We start from the raw sequence: 22,811 nt of genomic DNA, 5'->3' as shown, positions 1-22,811 counted from the left end.
TCAAAATGTCATTTCCAGCTGTTGAGAAAGTGTAAGACAAACATCCTCAGACTGGGGAGGGGGAGGGGGGGGGCATCAACTGTACTGTGAATCACAATATTAAAATACAGAGTCTCTACATCCGAGCAGAGGCAGGTGAAATAAAGACGAAGCATGTGATACAGAAACAGTGACAACAGTAAGTCAGTAAACAGCCTAAAAAACACTTGATTTCACAGAGTGCCGCCGATGCACAAAGGTAACGAGAGAGAGAGAGAGAGAGAGAGAGAGAGAGAGAGAGAGAGAGAGATCATTAAACCTAAACACTGGCAGTGAGTCAGAGTGGGACGGACGTTTTTGTGGATGGTGGCATGTGTCGTGTCATTTTCTATAAAATACAAACTGTAAAAACAGGACACTGTGAGGATATCTTGTATGTACATACAATTAGTAAGTTTTTTACGGTTGTGGGAAAGTTTTCGTTCAAAACCGCTCGTAACAACTGTTGAAGTTTATATCTGAAATATTTACAGCAGAGATGCAGATTTGTCAAATTTAGGATATTAAGTGTTTAACTGGTTGTTTTTAGAAAATATGTCCAATATACCTGGGTGCCATTCAAAGACGTTTGTACAAATAGTACAAAAAAAACTGGCAGTAAAACGCGTCAGTGGTGACACCTGCAAAGTATTATGTGCCTCATTACGTCATAAAATCAGACGTTACAGAGTCAGAATGATTCATTCAAGTGTCACGACATGGACAGTGTTTGTAAAAAGAACCGGTTCTGTCTCATGTTGCACTATCATGACTTCATACACGTTAGAATTAGACAAAAAACAAAGTCTTTCTACGTCTGATTACAATCACAGTGTCAGTAAATCAGCTAATTACAGCAAACCAGAGTGATGTGGTCCGAGGTGAGAGAAGCAGCGGCGGGTGAAGTGAACACGACTACTGTGTTAACAACAGATTAACGAGCGTCAGCTGGTCCTCGCTCTCAGGGGGTGTGGCTTGTGTACAGGTGAGAGAGGAGCACAGTTCGTAAAGTGAAGAGACGACGGAAGACCAAAGTGCTTCTCAAGTAATCAAATACAAAAAAAAAAAAAACTAAGCAAAAGGCAAACATATATTAAAATCTAATATAGTGAATCAGTTAATAAACAATATTTTAATATACATTTTCTCCAGTAAAGGCCTTTTCACACCAAGTCCCAACGTCCTGCACAAAAGTAATACATGTTCATTAAAAGGCTCTGAGCCTTTCAGATAGATTTCAGGTAAAAACATTCAGAGAAACCAAATCCTGCAAGGTTTGGATGGTGGGTCCAGGTGGGCGGGGCTTGGTGACTGCTTTGTTGTGACATCACAAAGTTCCAGAAGTCCTGACGGCTGGTTTTAAGGCTCAGTTTCTGAATACAGGCTGTGTGCATTTCTCTGTGGACTGAGGCTTTGATACTTTCACAGTATTAATATAGAAGCTAGACCTGATCTATAATCACACTACACATGGACACAGACCTTTACACTGGAGGAGCTTTAATATTTTATTTGCAAAGGTCTTGAATTTTTCTTGCCTGCCTTCAGACAGTAAGATTCTTGTACATCATAACGTTTTGTGAGTGTTTTCAGGCTGCTGGACGACGTTAAACACTTAGAAATTAAAAGTGGGACTGTGGTGACAGTGGACTGAACTGTTCAATTTTTAACGCAAAAATGAAATTAATCAATTATCTGTAATTGGTTTATCTATACATTAATTTTGTGCCACTTATATTGGTCCATCTCAGGTTAGTTCATTAATTAATTTACTAAGAATTAATGTTTCATGCAGCTGGGAAGCTGAGAGATAGTAGGCGTCAATAAAACATCATTAATAAATAATTGAAGCCTGGTTTTATGTTAAAGTATTAAAAGTCTTTTTATGTGGCGTTGAAAAAGTCTTAAATATAATTGTGAACGCTGCAGAAACCCTGAAAACTGATTTTCTTCTTCTAGGAAGGAGGATAAGGACAGTGAGTTCGTTATTTACTTCTTATCTGAACTTTTTTTTTTAAGTAGAAGAAGAAGTTGAAAAATGGGTGAAACATCAGCATTATATACAGTTTATTAGGAAAAAGAGCTACCTGAGAAAATGTGCTTAGTTCCAGTGAAGGAAAAAGTGAAACCAGAGAAGTGGAGGCTGTTGGAGCAGCGAATGTTCGACTGTCCACTTACTTTTTTACTACTTAGTGTTTGCAACTATTTAGTGGAAGAACTTGCACCAGACATGTTTTCTCTTGGTGGTCAGGATCCTGACTGTAGACTGGTTTGGGACTCGGTGTGAAAAGGCCTGAAGGCACGATGAAACACCAGCAACACTCAGAGGAAATAACGGCAGTCAGTCAGAGTTCTGTCGCGTTACAGAAGAAGAAACAAATAAAATATAAAAGTCATCTTCACAGTGTGACACCGCTGGCATTAGGTTGTTGTATCTGACGACTTAGTAGAAAAGAGGGAGAAAAATAAAAAGTGCAGGCAGCCCCGCGCAGAGGAGCAGGAGTTTCCACTCCACTGTGGGGAAAGAACCAGAGTCTCAGAAGGGTCAAAGGTCAGACAGGTAGCTCCCGCACCAGGAAACAGGTGTCTGGGCTCAACACAGTGACGGAATAAAAACAAAAAAAGATCTTCATATCTTCAGAAAAGAGTTTTAAGAGTTGGCAGACAAACTGCTCCTGCCTGATGACCGGTCAGTCCATTCTGAGGGCGTGGCGACCTCGATGGGGTCGATCTGAGGAAAGACCACGAAACACAACCTCTGGCCCACGTACGTCGCCCGCTCTGCAGGAACACACAAGTCACAAGAGTTATTCATCAGCAGTGTTGAATCCAAACCCAAGAGTCTCTGCAGGACTTAAAGCGAACTGGATTCAGGTCCCTCAAAAGAAGGATTTAGAAAGTCTTAGATTTTATTCACCTGCAGCAGACAGTAACTTTAGTTAGAACTTCTTTCGTGGGTTCAGGTACGGATGGATTGTGAGACAATGGGCCCCAAAACTGAAAGAGTTCTGGGCCTGTTCAGTTATCTACATGCTCCAAAGTCTTAGAAAGTCCGTTGAATTTGGTGCAGAAACCCAGAAACCTTAAAGCGGACTTCCTCAAACAAGACTCACCGATGAAGTTGTAGATACACTTTGGTTTTTCTTTCCAATGGACACCCAAGAAGTAGACGGGAACGCCGGTGAGCATGATGACCAGACCGACGCCGCAGACCACGGGCTCCGAGTACAGACTGAAACCCAGCAGCAGCGCCCAGAACATCAGGTAACACACAGGGACCAGCAGGTTCACCTGAAGAAAACACAGATCAAAGTTTACAATAACTCATGATTTACCGATTAAATAAAAAAATAGTTGAGCTGCACGTGATGACGCATCACTTCTCGGTACCTTGATGGGTCGGTACAGGTTGGGTTTCTTCCAGCGGTAGTACAGCAGACCCGCGATGGTGACGCCGTAAGACAGGTAGTTGATGAAGGAGACGTAGTTGATCAGGTTGTGTGTTTCTCCGATGCAGAGTATAACGATGGTGGCGGTGCACTGCAAAACACAGCAAGGCCACCAGCTTTACATCTATTCACCTACTGGAGTGGAGCTGCTCAGCAACTCTTCAAACAGCTGGATGAAGTATTTTCAGGCCGACGGTCGACTTACAAACGTTCACGTCCTTAAGACCTGTGAGGATTCAAATTCTGCACATTGACGGTCAAACACTGCATCCACTAAATGTGGGTTTGTTTGTCAGGCACTTCCGTATCATGCAGCACTGATGAGGCTGATATTTGAAACTACAATAACTCCAATACGACATGAAAGCAGAATAATAAAGACAGGAAACGTAGGATCCAGTGTTTTTAGATCTCAACCCAGACAAGGGACTAAAAGTTGAAATGTTTATGTCTCAGTCATTTGTGTAAATATCCGTCTCTTGTTAGCGCCCCGGCTGGAGGAGTGGAGCGCCACTCTGAAAACTGTGTAAGATTACATGTATGTTGAGTTCTGCAATGACACTGTGGTGGAGGGACAAGATAAGCAGCAGCCTCAAAAGGTGCGTTTCCATTTACCTGCTTAAGGTGGAAATTGAAATTGCTCATTTTAAAACAAGTAACGGAAACACGTGAATTTTGAAGAGAAACAGATGCTGAGAATCTGGGAAACACAGACCATTTGCAGTTGTGTTTGGTCGACTTTTTGGAAAAAGGAGATTGCCTCTATTTTGTAAAACTGAAATGGAAACCCGGCTCCTGATCCCTCTGGAGAAATCGTGTCATTACGGCTTCTGTAATAATACTGTAGTCATTTTAATTTATGATCCAGCAAACTTCACTTCTTAGAATCTGGAATCAATCAGTGAACAAATCTTCAACTTCACCTTTAATCTAAACTTTGAAAAAGGTTTAATCAACATTTTCTCAACTATTGGCAGATGTGTCCAATTTTGTGTCTCGCCGTCAGATGAAAACTGCCAAACATTACCCAGAGCGGGAAACTAACTGAAGCATCTACAGTGTGAAAGAAAACGAGGCGCGCCTGTACATACGCAGACCAGGAGAGCAGGGATGGGTGTGCAGTTCTTATAGTGGATCATGGCCAGCAGGCTGGGCAGGTGACCCTCTCTGGCCCCCGAGAAACACAACCTGCGGGCGGAAACACCGGACAGACCGTCAGCAGCCGTGTCGGAGCAGGAACAACCGTCAGAGCGTGAGGAGGCGGGCAGAAGAGGCGGAGCTCACCTGGAGGAGGTGAACAGGTAACCGTTGATCCCTCCAAAGGTGGACAGAGCCACGGAGATGGGCATGATGACGGAGAACATCCCCAGGAGCTTCTCCCCGAACGTCTGAGCAGCAGAACGACAGACAGAATCAGTGACGGGTACAGATCTGGATCGGGTCTGGGTCGAGATCTCTGATGACGGACGGGTCGGTCAGTGATCAATACTGTGATATCTTGATATTATTGAATATGGGCCCGAGCCTCGTCTAAGACGTCCTAAAGGTTGTAGCTTTAAGGAAGCTGAGCAACACATTTCATCGCTCTTTCATGTAGGTAAGAAAGTGTGCTAATGCTGAACTATATTCTGTATGTGTCTCATCTGCTATCACCTCCGACCTTTGACCTCCGACTGGCTGCTTGCATTGCTCCTGCTCGTCGCGCACAAGATGAAGCACAAATGAGACTCAGGTTCAGACACGTTACTCACTACAGCCACGGCATTGGACGACAGCAGCTCCTCGGGCGACATGGAGGAGAAGTAGGCGATGTTGGTGAGCGTGTACACAAAGGTCACCAATGGAATGGAAATGTAGATGGCACGAGGTAGATTCCTGACCGAGGCCACAACACACACACACACACACACACACACACACACACACACACACACATGCAGAGATGAAACCAAACAAAAAAATCAATCAAACAAGCATGAAAGTTGATCAAAGGAACTAGAAATTAAAACAAACATCGAAATATCAAATATTGATGTTTCTGATCAGGAGACAGTGAAGTTCATTGTTTTCACTCAGTCCCTCCAAAAAGAAAGGAAATGAACATGATGCTTTACAGTGTGTGTGGGGGTAAAAACAGGAAATAATGAGCACTGACGACTTGGCAAATCACTCAACAGAAAAGAGAAGGTGCAACAGCTGGAGACCAAAACTTAAGACTTCGTTTAGACAAAAACTGAACTTGAAAAAGCCCAAAATGCGGCGACAAGCAGAACAAAGAAACAAGTAAAGATGCACCGTTACTGGAAGACGTTAAATATTCACCGTCTGGGTTCGACCACTTCCTCAGTGACGTAGTTGAGGAAGTTCCAGCCGCTGAAGGCGAAGGACGCCTGGAGGAAGGCCAGAGCGATCTGCCCGACCGACGGCGTCCTGTCCAGGGAAAAGGCCACCTGTGGGGTCAGAGCCTCGTAGTTCCCTGGGAGATAAATCACATGTTTGAGTGATGTTTTGGTTTGTTTTGTTGTTTCCCTTCAGGCCGCAGGCTGTGAGGGTTTACCGTTGCAGATCTGCACCAGGCCGACCACAATGATGAGACCCAGAGCCATCAGCTTCCCCACGGTGAAGGCGTCCTGGATCCTGGTGGCCATACGGACGCTGGAGCAGTTCACCCAGGTCAGCAGCACTGCAACACACAGACCTCAGATCACACTCACAGGCACAGGGACAGAGCACCTGATCAATCTGATTGATCAATAATGTAGTGTTATTGTTACGGTTGTCCGTCCGTGCGTCCGTTTGTTCGTGCGAAGGTACGTTCGTCCGATTCTCGTGAATGCGATATCTCGGTAACGCCTTGAGAGAATTTCTTCAAATTTAGCACAAATGTCCACTTGGACTCAAAGATGAGGTGATTAGATTTTGGGGGTGAAAGGTCAAAGTTCAAGGTCATGGCTACCAAATGTTCTGCCAGTGCGTTTCTCTGTTGACTGAGAGCTTTGAAACTTTCACAGTATTGATTCAGTGAGGGGGATCCTACATTTCCCATAATGCACCAACCCTTAATGCACACTTCCAGTTCGTAACTCAGGCTTTCTGTTATATAGGAACTGAGATAAGTCTGATGACATCACTATGACATCAGCAGCGTTACTTTGTCAGACTCGGTAAAACTCAGACGACTTTGATCTCACAGGCATTGACATTTAAAATCGGGGGAGTGCTCCTTTAAATCGACATCCCTCCATCCCTACACTGGGGTCCCGGTGCCGGTGTCGTTGCCGGTGGTGGGCGGCAGTAGCCCGTTGCCATGGGAGGCAGGAATGTGGGAAACGGGCGAGGGAGGGAGGGGGGCGATTGTTTCACCTCGTCCATCATTGTCACCGGCTTTGCCCCGCTCGCTCTGCATGGTGGCCTTGCTCTCCGGCACAAAGACGAGCTGTCAGGCCCACAAAACAAAAACACTTCCGTTGCGAAGGGGCAAACAAAACGTGGCAAGGCAAACCCCCCCCCCCCACCCCAGCCCCACCACCCACCCAACACCCACCCCCCTCTTCCCTCCACTCAATGAGGAAGGCCGAGCATTGCTCACATTTCAGCATCCAGCTCTAAAAAAACAAGCGTGAACGACGGTGTCAGAGGCGAGGAGTCACCCGCTGAAGTCCCGCCATTTCACCTCGTCGGCCGGACGCTATTCACTCACCGGTCCGACTGACGGGCTGTGGATTAATGGCGCTCGGTGCAGGTGCTCTCAGGCAAGACACCAAGCAATTAGGCAGCATGACAGGTCCACAATGACCAGTGTAACGTCAGCTCAGGGCTGTACAACACATCCTCCGGGAAGTCTGCCGGTCCTGTCGCACTCTGTTCGTCCTTACACTCCTCCTGCAGCGTGGCAAATCTATTTTTCATATGAGCGTCTAAATTTTAGAGGAGCTCTGCTGCAGGATCCTTCATAAAATCTGCAGGTACTTCGCGGTTTGGCTGAGATGAATGAAGTCGTAGAACGGGACAAGTCTTTCAGCCTTTGGTTAGCTGTTCAGATCCTGCTGTACACGTTGTAAAGGTCTGAAACTTCTCTACCTCCACTTTTTTTACTGGGACTCGCCGGTTCGAGTCCCGGCTCTTCCTGACCGCATGTCGAAGTGTCTTTGGAATTTCCCTGTAATGTAACATCAGCGTGTGAGTGTGTGCATGTTGTGTAAAAAGCGCATGAATGTGAAAAAGATGTTAAGAGTAATAAGCTCGATATACTGTAAGTGCAGTCCATGTACCTGTCTAACCGCGAGAGCATCATCACTCACGTGTCATTATATTTAAAGCAGCATTAATTAATATTAAATGAGTATTTTTCTGAATTCTTTTTGTTAAATGATGAAAGTCGTCTTTCTGACGTCTTTTAAATATATTTGGATTTTCAGGAGCAGTAATTGTCTGGTGATGAAAGTGTTTCATCACCAGTTTTTTATTTTCCGAACCACAGAAACCAAAAACGTTTCCCCCTTGTCCCGTCTTCCCGCCCTGCTCTCCTCCCCCCTCCCTCCCCCGAGGGCGCTGTGCATTTTTTACTGCAGCCATAAAAAAAGGTTTTAAAAAGCGTCAGGCTGCAGTTACATAAGAGAAACTTCACACGTGACCACTTCCCCTCTCAGAGACGTGCCGGAGGAGCGGACCTGTGGTGTAGTGATGGCGACGACGGGGAAAAGACGACATGTCATCCTTCATGAAAGATGCAAATGCTCTGAGAGACACTCAGCAGCAAGACGCTTCCTCCCTCCAAACTGCAGCCGCATTAGAGCAGCAGTACTTGTATGTAGTCTGTACCTGAACGCACCACACTCCTGTTCATTACACATACAGCGTTTTTAATGCAGCGGTGTCACTTACGGAGACAGGTGGCAGACAGCATCCGTGTTGCCATGTATGGAGGGACACAGTTCGGGAAGACGGGCTGCAGGACGTAGCTGGAGAAGGTGAGGGCGATGACGGCCAGCGTGGTCGGATACATGATGAGGACGGCGCTCCACAGCAGGAGAAACCTGGACGTTCAACAACAACACTTCTTATAATTCAGTACAACACAAAAAAAACTGTTTGAAAAACCTGAAACATTTACGTTTGACTTTTCTGTCATTTTAATTGAGTTCAACTTTTCATTGTTAAAGGAAAAGTTCAACATTTTAGAAAATACACTTATTTTGCTTGTGTTGCCTTTAGACAGAGGCAGCCTTGTTGTTTCCAGTCTCTGTGCTAAGCTAAGTTAGCCAGCTGCTGGCGAGAGCTTCATGTTTATCATCAGGGGTCAAATTAGATATGTTGTTTCCACATGTGCTTCACATGTAACGTCCAAAAAACACATGGGCCCTGAATGCCTCACATGTGAAATCACTGAGGTTTTTTGTTTTTCCTCTTCACTCACCCCATCAGTCCACCGAATATCTCCGTGACGTAGGAGTAGTCCCCCCCAGACTTGGGGATGGTGACGCCCAGTTCAGCGTAGCATAAGGAGCCCAAGGCGGCGATGCATCCTCCCAGTAACCAAACCACCAACGCCAAACCCACCGAGCCCGAGTGCTCCAGGACCCCCTTCGGAGAGATGAAGATCCCGGAGCCGATGATGTTCCCTGAGGACAGGGAGGAGAAAGGTGTGAGGTACAGACAGCTGGAGATTCTCTGTTGATTAATAACAGGGTCTTCCCACCTGTTGAGGTGTGATTACTTCACCTGGCTCTCCTCAGCAGCCATAATGGTGATTATCAGGATGGTTGATAATAGGATGATTATGCTGTCTGCTGTACATGTACACGCAAATATGTGAAAAGATTATATTATGCTATTGTTATAAGGATGTTGATGACATGATGTCATCAACATGCGACCAAATGAAGCGGACGAACGATACCGTGACTAAAATCACAGATTTCTCCGGTTGGAGAAGAACACGACTCAACAACATGCAGAACGAAGGTCGAGTCGTTTTTAGACGTTTTAATGTGGGAAAGTTACAGGTTATAACTTCACCACGTGCACGGTGCACGTGCTTTTCATGTGTGACTCGTCTGGCACGTCTCAGCCCGATCATCTCCGACATAAAAACCACCGGTGACCCGCTGAGACTCTTGAGCAACCCCCGGTCACACAATCCAGACTGTTCCCCTCTGAGTCTATACAGAGGGCATTAAAACACAAAGAGCTCTATAACAGAGTGAGTTAGAGAAGGAGGTAAAGGCCATCACTCAGGCCGGGACAATCCCTCCTGCCCAGAGCCTCAGTATGCAGTGTAGAGTACCAGCACATCCGACACATTCAGACTACAGCGCTACCAGTAGCACGGCAGAAGGCAGCCAAGTGGCACAGACAGCCATTACATAACCAGACATAAATTATCCACTCCAGGCTGCGGAGGTGGGAAGTGACCGATTCACCTCCGTTTATTCCTGCTGCTCCACAGAAGTGGGGGGGGGAAGAAAAACACAAAACACATACTGGTGAGGTGGAGATTCAGGTCCAGAAAAGAAACTGGTTTGGTTTAATGTAGCGACACATGACTCCTGATGCCGAGCCCGGTCCAGCGTCGGTGCCCGGCAGCCAGCCTGTTCTCCCCTGTCTCCCTGTGAATGGAAAGGTGCTTCAGCATTCTGCACACAGGACATTTCTCTTGTTCTGGAGAGGGATTTTCGCAAAAATGTCCGCCTTCAGCGAGAGACAACAGCCGAGCCGAGCCGGGCCAGGGCAGGAAGGTTTGTGACCCAGTTAGCCCAAACCTGCACCGAAAAGCAAGAAGGTCCCAGCCCCCCCCCCCCCCCCCCCGAGGATTGTTGTATCCTTCAACTGCCAAAAAGCCAGCTCATTAGCTGCATTTACACTTGAGGTCTGAAGTCGCACACGAGTGGCATCGTGAGGTGGAAATGCTCATTACACACCAGAGACGGAGAAAACAGTTTGTTATTCATGAATCTTGTTATTGTTTTTGTTCTGTTAATATTATTATTAATATTTCTTCTTATTTTTCTCTGTGAGACGTGTTCCTGCAGCAAAAACTCAGAAATTGAAAGATTGGTTGCAGATTCCAGCCACTAAAAAATTATACTAATTGTCCAATAGGTGGCGCAATAATAATAATGAAGTATGCGTTAGCTTGGGCTACAGTCAAAATCATTTCGCCATTTTTGATCTCTGAAATGATCTTCTGCTCTTAAAGTGTCCAGCCATTTTCAGAAACACAAACGTAAACCAAAAACGAACTTGTCCGTTCATTGGATGAACAGAAATGGTTTGTTCTGTAGCTTCCTGATGGCGATGTGGTTAAGTTGCACGCGTTATCCTAAAGTCGTGATGTAACGGCTCCAGCCGGACCAGTCCTTCCTCTAATCTCCTCATGTTCTCCGTCTCCTCGTGTCACTGGAGAGATTATATATCTCAGGATCCCCCAGGAGGAGCTGGAAAACGTTGCTGGAAAGAGAATCGTCTGGACTACTTTGCTTGACCTGCTGCAACCGTGACCCGACCTCAGATAAGCGAAGGAAAAACAGACGGATGGATGGAAATGATCGTTAGTTGCAGCCCAGGTAGGATCCAGAGGAGATGGAGATGAGTAGGAGAGGTTGTTGTGGGAGAAAAATATACAACACCAGCTTCAAACTCAGCTTTAAAACCACGAGCACAGTTGAGACTGATACTGGGGCTTGGGGCGGGGCTTAGTGACTGCTTTGTTGTGACATCACAAAGTTCCAGAAGTCCTGACGGCTGGTTTTAAGGCTCAGTTTCTGAATACAGGCTGTGTGCATTTCTCTGTGGACTGAGGCTTTGATACTTTCACAGTATTAATATAGAAGCTAGAGCTGATCTATAATCACACTACACATGGACACAGACCTTTACACTGGAGGAGCTTTAATGTTGTAGATTTCCTGTTTTTTACTTGTTTGTTTCGGCATGTCCGATTCGAGGGTCTAACGACAGAGAGGCAAATATTGGGCTGTATAATTAGATCTGACTTATGACAAATTAGAAATTTAATATTAAACGTCCTCAGAAAATTTGAAGTTATTAATTTAAAGATATAAATTTCCATGACAGCTTCCACCTGGAAACAAAGTTAAACACTGTTCAATCTGCTCGACACATCCTCTAACACCAGCTGAGCTCAAACTTTTTCACACTGATCAATTCATTGTTTCAGCAATAGTTAAAAACCTGGCAGAGTGAATACACGTGGAAACAAAAAAAATAATGAATTTAAACATTTAAAAAGTGTTATTTAGAGGAAAGCTGCAGAACAGACTTGTTGCACTGAGGTCTGAGGAACCAGCCTGTCACCTCTCTGAGAGCAGAGCGGTGCAGCCGGCCCTCTGTGCAGCCTGGCTCCCCGCAGGCCTCCCCCTCCATCCAGCCTGGATGATGCTCCTATTTACTGAGCGGAGGTGTGTTTAAAGGTCCCTGCTGTTCATTCTGCTCCAGCAGACAATGTCCTTCTGCTCGACCACCGGCCGGCCTCTGGACTTCATGTATTTCAGCCACAGAAGCAACTGCAGCTCAGTTTGATGTGAGTCCACATGCAAACAAACATGGAGTCCCTCATTTTTAACACCAAAGACACTAAACTAAGATTCTCCTTCCTCCTGCTGAGGAGTTCAAGCTTTACTTTCACACTTGTTGGTGATTAATGAAGCCTGTTAATGAAGTAAAAACGACATTATCGTGTTTTTTAAAACTTCTCCAGTGATAAAGTGAAAACCAGAGCTGCTCCTAGTGGCAGCTCTGGTTTTCCTGCCTCACCTATGATGATGGTGCACGCGCTCAGCAGCCCGATCTCCTTCTTCAGAGTCACTCTGTCGGGGATTGTCTCCTTCTCCTCCTTCTCCTTCTTCTTCCTCTTCTTCTTGTCGTCCGTCACGGCGCCGTGCGGCCGAGAGCAGATGCTGCTGCTGCCGTTCTGTCCATCCATGTCCGCCTGCCCGGGTCCGGTCCGGTCCGTCCAGATCCTCTGGTGTCCTCCCAGTCCCAGTACTCCCAGTGCTCCTGTCCTCTCCTCACTCCGTATTCATGCAGACTGAATGGGCTGCGCTTGCGCAACAACCTGCCGCTGTCCAGGGTAGAATGTTAAATACCCAGGACTCGGCGTGATGCGTTCACGGGCACCGGGAGGAGGAACCGTCCTGATCATTCTTACCTCCTCCAGGTCCAGTGTTTATACTTCAGCTTAAAGGTCCAAGTGTCCTTCAGGTGACTCCGTGTTTTTTAAGGTCGTATGAGAAAACACATCAGTGGTGGAAAAAACTTAATTTATTAGTTAACTAAAATTATTAATAGGCTACTACGATGTAAAATAGTATTATTACAAGCATTAACATTAACATAGTACATTTTACTAGAGTGAAAATATTTATTTATCAAATTCAAGCAAAGTTTATTTTTGGGATTGATGTGGGACTATAGGTTCAGGTGTTAATGGGTATAATTACTTATATACTGTATGTTTATTTGTGTAATGTATAAATACACAGGTACACTGTAGAGCTGGACTGATTACACTGACAGACGATTAATCAGCAACAGTTTAAATAACTGACGAAGAAAAAGTTCTTACAGGCATCAAGCTTCTCAGAAAATTTTATATTATTATTAACGAATTATCCTGACTCTGACCTCAGTCACTGCAGGTGTCTCTCAAAAAGCTCTTTGAAACTGTGAGGACTGGACAGAGTGACCTCACAATGATGGTTTCTAACCACAGTGAGACATGTCTACACACGTGTTCGTGTCCTGACAGAAGCTGATCTGCAATAAAGCTGCTGTGATTTCTCCGGCTAGAACTGAACAACATGGACAGTAAAAAAAAATGCCCTGAGTTAATCCGTCTAATTAGTTTGAGCAGCAACTGCACTTGTGTGTGTCTGTCAATGTGTGTGTGTATTGTTGTGTGTGGCAGTAGAGCTGTCTGCCATAGAGCCTCCAAAATTATGAAACAATTAATTAAAACAATTAATCAATCAGTAAACAAATCAGTGTCTTAGTTTGTAATCTTGTCAAAACACAGCTGTTTTATTACATATATACAGAATTATACAGAATTGCAGTCTTTTAAATAAAGAGTCAGCGTCCATGACAGTCAAACAGCCTCTGCAAAGGGTTTTTGGTGCTGGCCCACCAACCAACGAAAACGCAACTCTCTCCTCGCGAGGTGACCAGGGACAGAGAGTCAGTAGCAAAAGGAAAAGGTGACGAGCGCTTCATGTTCCAGCAGCAGTGGGTTTGTTGAAGAAGCTGTGGATTTGCTGAGCGGCTGCCTGACCCACAATGGGCTCCAGCTCAGAGGGGGCAGCGTTGCAGAGCTGCCGGATGCTAGAGAAGTGCTGCAGCAGGGCCAGAGCTTTGACCCTGCCGACCCCGGGGACCTGCTGGACGAGAGACAGGACCACTGGGTCCAACAGCCGAGAGGAGCTTGTCCTCCTGAAGGGGTTCTCCCTGCTGTCCCCGTGAACCTGGAGACAATCAGAGCAGGTTGGAAAAAGAAAAATCAGTGTCAGCACCAGATTCAGCTGCTGTGAGGCGTTTAGGGACGACGGATTAAAGACACCACTCTTACACCAAAGATCTGTGTTCGACTCTTTTATACCAAAACAACTCAAAAGCTGAACGGGTCATTTTCTGCACTTTTTCAAGGGATACTGTTGATTTCAGTCTTTCTCAAAAAAAATGTAATTGATTAAATGTTGGTCTTTGAAATTGAAAGAAGATTAATTGGTAGCCTGGATCAAAGTTCTCAACCTGTCTGGTAGGACTGGCAGTGACCAGTTCGACCAATATAATGATTTATTTCTTTTTTTTATTTCAACAGAGAATTATCTTTTGTAATAATGAATGACGTAATTATGAAGCCTGAATAATTAGGAGAGTCTGAGGGGGATTTCCAACACACATCTGATTCAGCCTTTGCTTAAGATCAATTTAATATTCCTTGCAGAATTATATAGTTTTAATTTATATGCACTAAGAACTTTAAAATAAAACTGATGTGATCCCTCACCAGCTTCCCACTGGCCTACACTCTAACTTGTTTTTATGGGGGAGAGAAGAGAGAGAGACCAGGAACAGCTGTTTATACAGTTGTATTCAGGCACTATTAGGCCGGTTGTCATGATAATAATAATAATAGTGATACTTCTAATGAATTTCATAACACCATTGCACAATGGATTGTTTTCTATATTAAATTAGTCCTACATGGAGACAACAAAAGGTTACCTTTTGATGACTGCCTAGTAAAATAATCTCAAAAAATGATATAAATATATAAATGGTTTCTGTGAGGTGTTTCTGGGGCTGGAGGTTTTGTGGGTCTATAGTGTTGAATAATCTTCATTACTTACGATCTGAGTGATGAGCTGCGAGGCCTCACTCTGCCCACTGACCGGCAGCAGAGTCAGGCCGAGGTCGAACACCACAAACTTCTGCACAATAGACAAGTACTGCTCACTCAGTCTGGTGTTCTCCACCAACACCAGCTTCTGGAAACTGCTGCTGGCCTATAAAACAGGAGGGAGACAGTTCAGAACAGATGGTACAACGCAGAGAAGCTTTTAGAATAAACGCTTTGTCAGCCATTTTCTTCATTACACTCACATTTCTGTAGCGGACCAGTTTCCTCTTGTAGCTGTTTGCTGCTATGATGTCGCACTCAGACACATACAGGATGCAGATTTTGTTGGCAAGGTGGAAATCTGCCACACCAAGCTCATTCTCAAAGAGGATTTTCACACCTCCACCTGCGGCAGAAGAACGACCTGTTCATGACTGAAGATTCTCTACATTCAGACGGTAAGATTCCTCAAGACAGAGATGACAACATGTCATTTTTCAATCAGCTATTTCACTTATTTGTGGGTGAAACCATTATTTTCTCAAATTGATTCATAAACTGTTACGAACTAGTTTTTTGTTTTTATAAAAGTAAAAAATAAAGCCCTATCACCATTTCACAAATCAAAATGACATTTAAATTGCTTGTTTTGTCCTATCAATAGTCAAAAAACACAAAGATATTTAGATTAACATCACAAAAGACAAAAACCCAGCAAATATCCACATTAGAAAAGCAGAGAACTTTAGGCTTTTTTGTTTTTTTATAAATTTATAAATTATTGACTCAATCAACAAACTGAGTAATCAGCTCTGCAAATATTTTTATATTTAATATAATATTTTTATTCTGATACATTTCAATTTTAGGTAGTGTTGCAAAGAAAAGAAGATTATTATTATATATTTCAAATGTCAATGAGGAAAGACACTTCATAATATCCAAAGAATATGAATGTGAGCGTTTTTCTTTCAGGCAGAACTCAATTCATGTATTAAAAGCATAAAAAAAATATCTAAATATATATATACTGTATATTAGAAAATATTCCTAGTACCTAACCGGTAGTGATTGTAGAAATTGTACTTTTATTACATTATTGAGACATTTTTAGTTGATGGCATCTGAGCCGAATCAAAGATCGGACCTATTAAAAACAAACATGATTCAAAGTTTTATTCTACAATGTATGACTCTATGTCTCTTACAGCGAAACAACCTTAAATATAGATTTTTGTAAATGGCATTTCCTGAAAGTTCGCTGTTACCGGGCTAAAAAAAAAGAAAGAACAAACGCTAGCTAACGTTACGCCCTCGGAGGTTGACATTGAACTGTGACATAAAATAAAAGTAATTATAATTAATAATTACCCTTCAGGTTTTGAATGAAGGACGAGTTTCTCCATTTCTCGCTGACAATAACATGTCCGTAAGGAGGAACCGCGTTCAGTAGCGCAGGAGCTTTGGTCTCCATGCCGCCTTCACCCTCTTAACATTAGTGTATATGGTACATATTTATCAAACGCTCTCGGGATCGTGTGTATTGACCGTTAACTGAGTCCATGCACCCGCGTTCACAACATCAACTGTCGCTGATTATGACGTTTGTTTTGCCTCCAAAACGTTCACATCTCTTCCTCTTGTCTTCAGTTGATTCAGGTGAGGAACACGCGCCTCCATGTTGCCCCCGAGAGGACGGGAGGGGAACTGCATCCTCCACATTAACGCTAAAACCTCACAATACCTGTATTTATTTTGTAAACGTTTGTATATTAAGTGCCTTTACTTAGGTATTGAGACAATCTAGACAGTTTTATTTAATAAACACGACTATCTAGCTGTGTCCTAATTCTAACTGTTGTTGGAAGAAAGTTCTCACTTTTTTACATTATATTATTTTGAATAATCTTATAAATCGTTAAATTCATTCATTGATGAACAATGCCAGCAGGCTAGCTGCTAATGATAGCAAGCTAGCCCCCCACTTGTCATTTTGCAATTTTATAATGAAACCCTTAAATTCATTCATCAGTGACCAATGCCAGCAAGCTAGCTGCTAATACTAATGCTAATGAAAATGGGGGGCAGTTCTATGTACTGTACCTGCACACGTTCATTGCTGCCATTATCATCATTTATTGCAATTATAATATCATTGTTAGCATTATAATTGTTATCAATACTCATTATCGTTATTTACACAATTGTAATTATTTTTACTATTTGTCATTGTTATTATATACAATAACAAACAAAATGTCACTTTATATACACTGTCACTTGTCTATCGTGCTTCATGGTTAAATTGTCTTCTGTCACCTTCTGTTTGCCCGTTTGTCACCAATAAAGGTAAAAAAGTGCTAATGCTAGCTATCCCCCACTTGTTATTTTGCATTCTTATGAAATTGTTAAATTCATTGATTAATGAAGATGCCAGCAAGTTAGCTGCTAATAGTAGCGCTAATGAAAATGGGGGGGGCAGCTCTATGTACTGTATGTGCACATGTTCATTGGTGCCATTATCATCATTATCATTTATTGCAATTATATCATTGTTAGCATCATAATTGTTATGAATACTCATTATTGTAATTTTTACAATTATAATTTAGAATAATTTTCATTATATACAATCACAAACAAAATATCACTACCATCATTTATTTATTGTATATAATTGTTAGGATTATAATTGTAATCAATGTCATTATTGTTAGAAGCTAATCCTGATGTGCTAATGCTAGCGCATCATTTTTTATTTGCAATCTATTGGTAGCTGTCACTAATAAAAGGAGAATAAAAAAAAGTGTTTTGTTTGTCCATGATTATTTCACCAATAAAGAAAAAAAAAACGAAAAACAGCAGCTAGCTCGCGCCCCCCGACTTAGCCGACCTCCTCATATATATAAATAAATAAAACACATTAATGGTGAGGCAACTCAAAGACACTGGAAGAGGAACAGCTTCTGTGTCACATACAAAGCACAAAACTAAAACTTGGTGCTCAAAATTCCTACAAGTGTGTGACACTGAGGTTACGAGTAGAATTTAAATTGATGTGTGAAAACAGGATCTAAATACTTGTAATTTTCATACACTTGCAGATTTATGAAGGCATGGCACATGTATGGGCCTTGGCAGGATATAGCAGCATGAGGAAGGGGTGATGACATTATCCCAAAGGCAGACTCAGAAAATAAGGTTTATTGCCAGGTAGGTTTTCACTTAAGGTATTTGACTTGGTGTATTATCCAATTAACGTATTCATAGGAAATAATATAAAAAGTAAAATACTGCAACAGTCAAATATAAATATACATAGATACATTTTATTGGGCTTTGATTGAACACCTCCACGGGCTAACCCAGGTTGACACAGGTTATCAGCCCAGCGGGGCCAGGTACCGTTAGCATAGCAATTGTTCAATTATCAGCTAACACTAGCACTAGCTGGCTAGCTTGGTTAGCAAGGTGCACCTTCACCTGAACTGTGATATTAACAGGGATGCTAATTTTGGCTAGCAAAGAAATAGGCTTAAAAAACAAAATGTATTTACCAGAAAAACTGAACCGCTGACTCCTCCGAGTGTCTTTGAGAACAACTGAACGCTGAACAAGACATTTTCAGGCAAACAACATGTTGGAGCTAACTTTGATAAACTGAAAACACAATGACAAGTCAAATGTGCGACACATCGCTCTGACCTCATATCCGGATTAACAGGCAGGTCCCCCTGTGTGTCAACGACGCGGTAGCCACGCCCTAAAATCACTCTGCTTTCACGTCTATTATCTTTTAAATAGGACCATAATTTGAAAAATGAACATCAAGACAAAAATTCAAACTAGCGAGTCCGACCATAAACACGAAACGTTTACTGAGGTAACAAATCAAGTGACAGGTAGGGTCATTTTCCCATAGACTTCAGTACAATCGGACTTGTTTTTGCAACCAGTGGAGTCACCATGATGGTCATCCGATAGAATGCAGGTTTAAGGCATTGGCTTCATTTTCCAGACCCGGCATCAACGTACATTTTTATACAGTCTATGGCTGAAACCCAATACCAACATTTAAAAGTGTAATCCTCAGGCTCTCGCAATGAATCCTGGGATAGGTCGGTGGATCCTTTGTTACCTAGGAAAAGGACGCGTTTCTCCATGTATCAAGAATGTAAAACCTCAACTTCTGTTTTACATCACAACCTTATTTTTCCCCTTAAACGGTGAAGTCTGGTGATATTCTATATTTTGTGTATTGTCAACAATCACATGAAAAAATGTCTCCTGTTAAGTATTTTATCTGCAGCCTTATTCCTCTGAGCCATTGAGCTCAATTGTTTCCAAAAATTATTTTAAAAAAACAGTGGGGTGAACTGTTCCCTTCTTTACCATGAACACACACTCTAGTTTATTTTGACTCGGTCCCACTTACACCGCCCTGCTCCTGAACGCACTCACCCAAGCACCACGAGGATGAATCCGTTGTTGAAAATAGCTCCCAACAAGAGCAGATTTCTCCTGTTTGTTTTGTTAACAGTGAGCTCTTTTATAAAAGAAATTATGTTTATAAAAACTATATATTTTGAATAATTTTATTATAACATTTTATTTGTAAAAACTTATCTGATATACACTAATTTGCCAGTTTATTAGATTCCCCTAGCAAAGACTTATACTGACTAATGCAGCCATTTATATCAATGAGGCCAAGCTTAATCACAGAAACACCTGTCAGTAAAACACAATGCAGTTCAACAACTCAACAAACTGCAGCATAAAGACTAATGATCAAGTTGACCAGGGCTGCAACTAATGATGAATCAAATAAATAAATAAATAAATAAAGCAGCAGATTAATCAATTAATAGTTTTGTGTAAGAAATGTAAAAACCCATCTGTTTGAACAAATGTTTTGTCCCAATTGTACAATTATACATGGAAAAGAGAAAAGGCTTGAAAAATGACTATTAAGTAAAGTTTATCAACAAGTATAACTCTTCATATGAAAACACAGTTTATATTTTTACGACTGTATTTTAAACACTTTATTTTAAACTCTGTTGTAACACAATCGCAGTTTCCCTGAGCTGAGAATGTCTCATGTCTGACCAACAGTCCAAAACTACTTCCTATGACATGAAACAGACGAAAGCAGCAAAACATTTGAGAAGCTGGAACCTGAGAATGTTTAGCATTTCTCACCTTAATTCAATTGATCATTAAAACGACTGGCGATCGACTAATCGCTGCAGCTCTGAAGTTGAATCAACACCTCTCAAAAACAGCAGGGTTTACAGGCTCCGATCGACTTAGTTATTTGGGAGTTTATTTGGGCTACCTGAGTTTATCTGTCTGAGTTACCTGTGCAGCTGTGCACAGCACTAACTCAGAGGTCCTTGAAAGTTTGTGAGCAGAGCGCAGACCGTCCACAGCTGGTTGACTGAACTATGAAGCACAGAGGGAACAACGTCATCAAATATGTGGTACTCTTTGATGCGACTGATCGCCCTCTCCATGTGGATTTTCAAGTGGTCAAAGTCTGTTTGGGATACGTTGTCTTCATTTAAGAGTTTGTTTGCCCCCGAGAACGTCAGGCTGACGAGGTCTACACCGATCACATCGAGGTCTTTGATCTCTAAGCTTCTGTCTGTCATCACTACGTCACCCGGCTCCAGGAGGTTTAAAATGCCCGACTCCCTGACGGCGTCCTGATCCGAGACGGCGGCTGTGTAGAAGCTGCTGACGAAGCTGATGGAGCCAGATGGCGTGATGCCAATCAAAGACTTGAGTGTTGTGGAGCCTTTATGATGGGGCGAGTTCACTGTGGACGTTGGCAGCTGGACTTGGATCTCAGTCAAGTGTAGCACCACCCGAGTTTTGGCGAAGGTCGTTCTGAAGAATGGCGGCATCAGCTCGTTTACACTCTGTCTACTCAGCCATATCGGCAGCGGTCCCAGCATAAAGAACAGGTAGTGGCACCATGTTATCCAGGTCGTCTGCACAACTTCCTCTGACACGAGGAGCTGTGTAGACACATCAATAGGAAGAAACCCCCGCCTCACAAAGCAAAGGAACAGGAACAGCTGATCAAACAAACACAGGTGGGCTGTATGGAAGCCAGCGTTCACTGTGTCGTCGTCAGTGTTATTCAGCTGTAGCATGTGACTGCAACTCCCAAGAGTCTCTGGTGTCGGCTGCAGAGCTAAGTAGAACGCTTTGAGTGTGTTGTAGTCTTTAAACCCGGTGTAAAACATGATCATCTCCGGCTCACACTGGATGCGCTGCAGGAAGAACTGCTCACATTTCAGTACTTGACGCTTTAGCTCCTTTTCCGTGACCTGCAGCTGCTCCGTCACAGTCAGGAGCTTCTTTGAATAGTTGTGCTCATGAAGCAGCAGCTCAGCCTCATAACAACTGTATGTGAAAAAGAAAACACAGAGGCAAACAGCAGAGAAGAGAGTTAAGTCCTGATCATATAAACACTGAGTGTAAGAGCAGTTTAATGCAGTAAACGCAGATGCTGAACAACAAACAAGCGAGATCTCGCCACACAGATCTCTTCTGTTGGTTCTGATCTATTGCTCTGCTGAAGTCACCTTCCAACCACATAAACACAAGTTGAGAGGGACTTGTACGTGAAATCACGACTTAAATATTGTTTCTTTGCATAATAATACAATTACTGTTATTTAGCTGTTTTTGGAGGGAGAACAGAATATTATTCGACTGATATGTCCCCTATATGAGATATATATTTGTACTGGGTTGATTTTTTAATTCCCAGTTAAAAACAGGGTCATTTCCGGGAACATCTGGTCACCCTAAATTAACCTTGTCGAGAAGTCTCTGCCTCAAGTAAACAAATAGACCGGAAATGCACGAGCAGCAGTGTTAGGAACCACAAGTACGTCACAAAACGTCCCGCATGTACGTATAATCTGTCCGTGATAAACTATGATTGTGAAGGGCGAATCTCCACAGTGCTGCAGTTACTTACCGTGTTTCCATTTGTAACTTTGGTGCCTTTGACTTCATCTTCTGCTGCTGAGGCTCCCTGAGGAGAAACAACACCTCATATAGTTTCATTGTGGTTTTTTATGTGAACACACACACGCGCGGAGAGAGAGAGATGTGAATGTGAATGAACCCACCTGTGGATTACCTGACGCTCCTCCTGGTCAGGGGTCTGCAGCCTGTAAACTCACCGGGCACGCTGCTTTTTCCGTCGGAGAAGTGACTTCAGTCCTGTGTTAAATGTCTGCCGTCGTTGACCTGTTAAAGACACTTCAACTGTCACCTCTGAGCTTCTGCTCTGCTTCACATGAAACCTTCAGAGCAGAGGATTACCTGAGCACACGGATACGGATCCTCCAACTCCTCCAAACTCGGTGTCGTCGATCCAGACCCGGCGGGTGGGGGGTCGGGGTCAGTCGGGAACCGATGGACGGATAGATCTCGATCACATTCCCTCATCATCTGACAAGAATCACAGTCCGGTGAACAAACACAAGCCGTGTCCACACTGACATGCTCTGATGCTCCGCTCCTCTGCGGTTTACTGGCGGTGAAAGGTGAACAGCGCCGCCTACAGCACCGGAGTCTACGGGCACTGAGCTACAGCAGCTTCCAGCACCAAGGCAACACAACCTTATTCACAAAAGACAGAGATGCAGAAAAAAAAACACACACACACACAAGGCAATATGTAAGGACAATATAAAAGACACCACGACATATTATTTTAAGAGAGTAAAGAATAGAATAAGGCAGGGAAATCAAGTCTATGATGGATGAAACAAGCTCTGGAATAATTCTTTAATGTGACAGGCAACATGGTTGAGTGGGAAAAATCCAAAAGATGTTACCTTGATTTTGAGGTACAAATAATATAATAACTACTTTCAAGAGTTGAGGGTGATATTTTTGACTGTACTGTGGCTATAAACACAAAATCACAACAAATCAAAACATTCAAGATTCAC

The 22,811-nt window shown here is 43.2% G+C and overlaps 3 protein-coding genes across 3 annotated transcripts; all 3 read right to left on the bottom strand.

Moving 5' to 3' along the window:
- Positions 1-2,668: 2,668 nt before the first annotated feature.
- slc7a10 (solute carrier family 7 member 10) lies at positions 2,669-12,411 on the bottom strand. Its single transcript, XM_022764543.1, has 11 exons — positions 12,243-12,411; positions 8,884-9,088; positions 8,352-8,503; positions 6,025-6,150; positions 5,790-5,943; positions 5,219-5,342; positions 4,752-4,855; positions 4,559-4,655; positions 3,409-3,558; positions 3,132-3,309; positions 2,669-2,799 (listed from the first exon to the last, which is right to left on the bottom strand). Exons 1-11 carry the CDS (start codon positions 12,409-12,411, stop codon positions 2,669-2,671), a joined length of 1,590 nt encoding a protein of 529 aa, XP_022620264.1.
- Positions 12,412-13,477: 1,066 nt separating this feature from the next.
- faap24 (Fanconi anemia core complex associated protein 24) lies at positions 13,478-16,427 on the bottom strand. The gene is made up of 4 exons (XM_022764612.1): positions 16,198-16,427; positions 15,090-15,232; positions 14,837-14,992; positions 13,478-13,948 (listed from the first exon to the last, which is right to left on the bottom strand). Exons 1-4 carry the CDS (start codon positions 16,298-16,300, stop codon positions 13,697-13,699), a joined length of 654 nt encoding a protein of 217 aa, XP_022620333.1. The 5' UTR covers positions 16,301-16,427; the 3' UTR covers positions 13,478-13,696.
- A 3,256-nt stretch (positions 16,428-19,683) lies between these two features.
- LOC111236020 lies at positions 19,684-22,257 on the bottom strand. The gene is made up of 4 exons (XM_022764605.1): positions 22,177-22,257; positions 21,981-22,101; positions 21,827-21,883; positions 19,684-21,243 (listed from the first exon to the last, which is right to left on the bottom strand). The coding sequence occupies exons 3-4, from the start codon at positions 21,862-21,864 to the stop codon at positions 20,211-20,213; spliced, it is 1,071 nt and encodes a 356-aa protein (XP_022620326.1). The 5' UTR covers positions 21,865-21,883; positions 21,981-22,101; positions 22,177-22,257; the 3' UTR covers positions 19,684-20,210.
- Between the last annotated feature and the right edge of the window lie 554 nt (positions 22,258-22,811).

The sequence above is a fragment of the Seriola dumerili genome, unplaced genomic scaffold (genome assembly GCF_002260705.1).
Source record: "Seriola dumerili isolate Sdu_G_001 unplaced genomic scaffold, Sdu_1.0 BDQW01000550.1, whole genome shotgun sequence".
Lineage (NCBI taxonomy): Eukaryota > Metazoa > Chordata > Actinopteri > Carangiformes > Carangidae > Seriola > Seriola dumerili.
The sequence above is the reverse complement of the archived record's forward strand: the minus strand, read 5'-3'. Positions and strand labels throughout refer to the sequence as shown.

Coding starts and splice junctions, on each gene's coding strand:
- slc7a10 (XM_022764543.1), bottom strand. CDS start 12,411: ATGGATGGACAGAACGGCAGCAGCAGCATCTGCTCTCGGCCGCACGGC. Junction 8,504..8,883: donor ATATTCGGTGGACTGATGGG/GTGAGTGAAGAG, acceptor TTGAACGTCCAG/GTTTCTCCTGCTGTGGAGCG. Junction 4,856..5,218: donor CGTCCAATGCCGTGGCTGTA/GTGAGTAACGTG, acceptor TCTGCTGCTCAG/ACGTTCGGGGAGAAGCTCCT.
- faap24 (XM_022764612.1), bottom strand. CDS start 16,300: ATGGAGACCAAAGCTCCTGCGCTACTGAACGCGGTTCCTCCTTACGGA. Junction 15,233..16,197: donor CTTCATTCAAAACCTGAAGG/GTAATTATTAAT, acceptor CTTCTGCCGCAG/GTGGAGGTGTGAAAATCCTC. Junction 14,993..15,089: donor AACTGGTCCGCTACAGAAAT/GTGAGTGTAATG, acceptor CCTGTTTTATAG/GCCAGCAGCAGTTTCCAGAA.
- LOC111236020 (XM_022764605.1), bottom strand. CDS start 21,864: ATGAAGTCAAAGGCACCAAAGTTACAAATGGAAACACG. Junction 21,244..21,826: donor AAGTTACAAATGGAAACACG/GTAAGTAACTGC, acceptor TTTCACATACAG/TTGTTATGAGGCTGAGCTGC.